The sequence below is a fragment of the Hippoglossus stenolepis genome, chromosome 2 (assembly GCF_022539355.2).
Source record: "Hippoglossus stenolepis isolate QCI-W04-F060 chromosome 2, HSTE1.2, whole genome shotgun sequence".
Lineage (NCBI taxonomy): Eukaryota > Metazoa > Chordata > Actinopteri > Pleuronectiformes > Pleuronectidae > Hippoglossus > Hippoglossus stenolepis.
The window spans coordinates 32251300-32256299 of NC_061484.1; the positions used below are offsets into that span (position 1 = coordinate 32251300).

A 5000-nucleotide genomic window follows, 5' to 3' on the forward strand; every position below is an offset into this window, starting at 1 on the left:
CCAAGCAAGCTAACTCCATACTGCTTGAAGACCTATTATGAAGTCTTTAAAATATTAAAATATTGAAACAGCTGGAACGTCAATAAATCATTAGAAAACACTGTTGATCTCATCATAAACTATAAATAAAGACACGTCTCCAATTAGTATTTGACAAATCTGAAGCCAAAACATCCCAATGAATGGTCATGTTGCCACCTTCTTCTTCTTCTTCTTCTTCTTCTTCTTCTTCTTCTTCTTCTTCTTTGAAAGAAACCTTCTTTGAGAAACGTTTTTGAACGTACACTTTTTGTTTGGTTCATGTCAAATGTGCTAACCTGGAGGAGGAGGGTTTATGACCTATACTGCAGCCAGCCACCAGGGGCGAGCCAGATGTTTTGTCTTTACTTTTATGAGGTGTCATGTCGTCCATCTTTATTTACTGTCTTAAGGTCTCACTCAAACTGTTACTCACCCAAAATGGCCACCACCTCGTCGTCCTGGATGACCTCCAGTGACCCCGACACCACGAAACAGAGGCTGTTCACGCTCTCCGGCGTGGAAGATGAGGTCGCCCGCGCGCTGTGGACGGTCTGGAACTCCATGGCGAGGGCTGCAGGCAGCCGTCGCTCGCCAGCCAAACCCGGGTGTTCCTTAAACACCTTCCTGTTGAGGTGGACGCAGATGTCCGCTCGCATGTCCTTGGGACAGATCTGCAGGACCTGTGGACACAGTCGAGTCAAACTGGGGTTAGACAGAGTCAGACCAGGAGCCAAAGAGGCCAGAGAATGAATGTAGAGCGTCGCACGTCTGAATCCTCTGTGCCACTGTCATGAGGCGGGACTGAGGCGTTACCTTGTCGGTGTCGATGCCTCTGGACATGGACCAGGTGGACACAATGTAATCCATCACTCGCTCGCTCAGACCTTTGGGGACTTGGTAGAGTTTGAGAAGTCTCTCACACTGTTGAGCATCTCATGGTAGCGGTTTGTGTTGGCGTACATCTGCTGGAAGATGGTGGTGCGTTACGAAGATGGTGGCGTACAGCAGCGCTGCAGAAAGGAAGGAAAACTATATTTTATATACGACAGCACAAGTTTAGACACGACATGATGAAAACATCCACATTTACGAGATCCGGTTTCACATGAACGCAGCACGAGAGGATTTTCAAATCTTCACTGATTTAAAAACGTGTGAGTCAGAGAAAACCGGTTTTTAATCTTTTAATCGTGTGAACGCACACATCAGATGTGACTTCAGAATAAAAACAAACGTGGAGGTGAAGTCGTCAGATGGTTGGATTGTTTGTGTGAAGCTCTTCTGTCTCTCACTTTAAGATTCTTCAGCAAAACCCTTCCTGCGCCTGTGATCGTGGGCAGACGGACAGTTGGTGTCACCTGGAGGCTCGGCTCGGACTCAGCCCCCCCGGCTCGGACTCAGCCCCCCCGGCTCGGACTCAGCCCCCCCCGGCCCGTCAGCAGACCCAGGGTGCTGAGTCAGGCCAGGGGGGAGGAGCCGTGGATCTGACAGTAAGTCACCGTGACCTTCAGAAAGGTCAAAGTCCAGTGTCAGCGCAGCGGTGGAGCCGAGACAAGAGGACGGGTCCAGAACCAGAACCAGGACCAGAGCTTCACCGCTGAGAAGCAGGAGTCAACGTTGTTATTGTTATTTTATTGGACTAATTACTTCTATTCTATTTTCCATTTTCAATTTGCCCTCTGGAGTATCTGAAACGTTTGTATAGATTATTAGTTTATATAAACTGTTTAATATATTCTCTCATATTATTTTCATGAAAAGATTATTATTCAAAATTTTGGCGACGTATTCTCTGATAAAATAGATCCTGGTTTAATCCTAACCCAGTTACAGTTTGTCCCTCCGAGGCTCCTGTACAAGTGGACTTTATTCCACATGATGGATATTTCATTTGAAATGATGTCAACATGTCATATTTATGAATATTAGACTTCTGATGGTCCAGGGAGGGACATTTTAAGGATGTGCACTCAACATGTCAGGGAACGAAAATCCTACTTTGAAACATTGGACGATCGCAGCAAAGGACACGTTGTCTGACCGCAGCGTCATTTCCATGTCATGTGAAACAGGTTTAGTTTATAAACCTGCTGACGGACGACCGACTCAGTTCCTCAGATATCGAGTCTCGTCCGACTTCTCGTCAGGACACAGAGTTAAAGAGTGGACAGAAGCACCGACGCCACTTCAGCCATTAAAGTGTCTCTGTTACTTCAGCTGCTTGAATTTCAGAGAGTCAGGAGCTGATCAGGGATTGATCCGGTATCAGGTGGAACTAAGAATCCATGGAGATCATTTATTATTTATTTAAGCTTGGTGCTGAATGCTTTGATCTTTGCTCTGGAGCAATACAAACTAATTTACATATTTCACCTTTAAAGTAAAGTACGGAAAATGTTTATGTCGGTGGTTTATTCTCTGTGGGACGTCAGGTCACACAATAAATCTCCTGGTCCAGTCTGAGGGATAAACGATGTTCTGTTCTTCCTCTCAGATCCCGTCCTGGACGCTGTTGACGCCAAAGACACAACTTTCCATCACCCAACCATCTACTCATAGACGCTGTGGGACAGGAAGCTGACACGAGGAGGAGGAGGAGCGAAAGACAACACTCAGCTATCTCATCTAAAGCTGCTTTCAGACAGGAGCTGAACCACTGACGTGTTCCTGACGTGTTCCTGACGTGTTCCTGACGTGTTCCTGACGTGTTCCTGACGTGTTCCTGACGTGTTCCTGACGTGTTCCTGACGTGTTCCTGACGTGTTCCTGACGTGTTCCTGACATGTTCCTGACGTGTTCCTGACGTGTTCTGGAGGTTCTGTATGTGAGAACACAAATATCTGAGTCAGTTGCTCTGGACATTTTCTGGAACTTTTCCTATAAAATGTCTGGAAAATGTCAATGAGTGATCGAGTTGATGAGGTTTCTGTCACGTGACGGACGTGAGCTGTCAATCACGACGTCTCAGATAACGAATTGATCAGAAACACTTGAACATCAGAGACAGAAACGACCTGAAACGACAGAAACATCTTTACAAACATTTATTTCACGTCTCCTTTGGTTTTGATGACACTTCGCTGTTATCGTGTCGTCCATCTTTATTTTTCAGTTCATGGTGATAAACCAAATGAAAAGCAGGAACCTGAAGATCAAAGGTTCTGAACAGTGTTGGTAATAAATCCAGTCAGAACATGAACAGAAGATCAGAAGGTAAAAGTAATGTTGTGGTGTCAGGTGCAGTCTGAGAGGGGATGTGATGCAGACAGACGGATCGTAGAACCTGGAGTGACACCAGAGTGACACCAGACGACGGCAGCTTCCGGCGAAGGAGACAGATCGTCAACATTAAAGCTCTTTGTCCCTCGGCTCAGTGAAGAAAGCTTTTACCAGCAGACGTCTGCTCGGCTCTGGAAAACCTCCACAGCCTGTCTGTCCACCTGCTCACCGACCCACAGCTACAAGGACGTACTTTTACTTTCACAACTACAACGAGAAAATACTTTACTTTCCTACTTACGTGGGTTTGAAAGCTTTAGTTTTCAGTTAGATCCTCAAATAAAAACAAATGATGAGTTTCTGTTCCATTGAATCAGCTCTGATTCTTCAACTGGATCAGTTCAGGATTCCTGGTTCCTTGGTTTGTGTTTTTTTTAAATACCCACTCTATTACCTTTAGGTTTTAAAACTCATCACTGTTGCTATGGTAACACTAGTCATTGATTCTCCATGTGGTTCTACTCTGGGAGCTGAGGCTGGTGCTGGTTGTTCTCTTCCTGAAGGAGGTCATGTGACAGGAGCCTGGCGAATCAGTGAAGGCTACGTCATAACAGAAAATGTGTTCAATTTAAAGTCGATGCAGATTCATGAGGATCTTTATCATCCTGTGTTTGTCTTTAACAAACGCTGTGAACAGTTTCTACTCTCACAGCTGCAGCAGCTGCTGGAGTCACATATTGTCTGTGGTATCAAATATTACTGAGCCGTCGCCTGCAGCCGTCAGGCAGGATGCAGACGTCCTGCTGAGCAGCTGCGTGAGAGACGAGAGACGACTGCAGCAGGAGGACACGAGTCCAGCTCATCTGACAGTACTGTTAATATTTCAGAGAGGAACTCCATCAGCGGGCCTCAGCGTGTCACGCCTCGTCACGCCTCGTCCGCCTCTACGCCTCGTCACGCCTCGTCACGCCTCGTCACGCCTGTCACGCCGCTGCTCACGGAGACGCCGTCCCTCCGTCAGTCTGGATCCGAACAGACGACTCTATAAAGAAGTACTGACTCTTTTTTACAGGAAAGCATTTCTAACATGCGACTTGTAATTATTTTCATTACAACAATCAGTCGTACAGAGTGTTGTTCCTGATCCCCCCCCATCTCTCTCTCTTTTCTACTCCCTCTTTGCCACCCGCCTCCTCTCTTCCCCATTTTCTCTGCCCCCAACCACTCAAGCTGCTCGTCTGTGAGTCGTCTCCTCCAGGTTTGTGATGAGACATGAGCAGAGTCTCCAGGTGAGACGTCACAGTTAAGGTCAAAGGTTAAAGTCGATGCTTCACACCAGTCGACACAAGCAGCACCAACAGGTGAGTCAGTGTTTGAGGGTTTCATTTAGTGTCCTGATGTAAATTCATATTGTTCCATATTGTTCAAGTGCATATTTTAAAATCCGTCATCCACAGAAACCTCACACACCGAGTCTGATGTTTTATCATTTCATTTGTTCCGAGACAGAGCAGTGAGGGGGAGTTTTGTGGTCGTAACATTTTTGAATCAATGTGAAACATAAATTAATATTAGACCTTATGTTGGTTTGTTTGAATAAATGTGTAGAGGATGTTTGTACCTTGTTGTGGGGCAAGGAACTGCCTATTATATTATATTATATTATATTATATTATATTATATTATATTATATTATATTATATTATATTATGAGACTTTTAAATCACAGATCAAATATTTAATGTTCTCTCCTTCACTCT

At 45.3% G+C, this 5000-nt stretch overlaps 1 protein-coding gene across 1 annotated transcript in view; it reads right to left on the reverse strand.

Annotated features, from left to right (window-relative positions):
• Positions 1-5000, reverse strand: part of LOC124854865 (potassium voltage-gated channel subfamily H member 1-like) — a gene marked incomplete at its 5' end in the record, with an annotated part of 14320 nt that overhangs the window by 7797 nt on the left and 1523 nt on the right. Inside the window, 3 exons of the mRNA XM_047343511.1 lie at positions 455-701; positions 835-942; positions 1009-1031. Coding sequence (XP_047199467.1) covers positions 455-701; positions 835-942; positions 1009-1031 — 378 coding nt within the window. The remainder of the gene's footprint in view (positions 1-454; positions 702-834; positions 943-1008; positions 1032-5000) is intronic.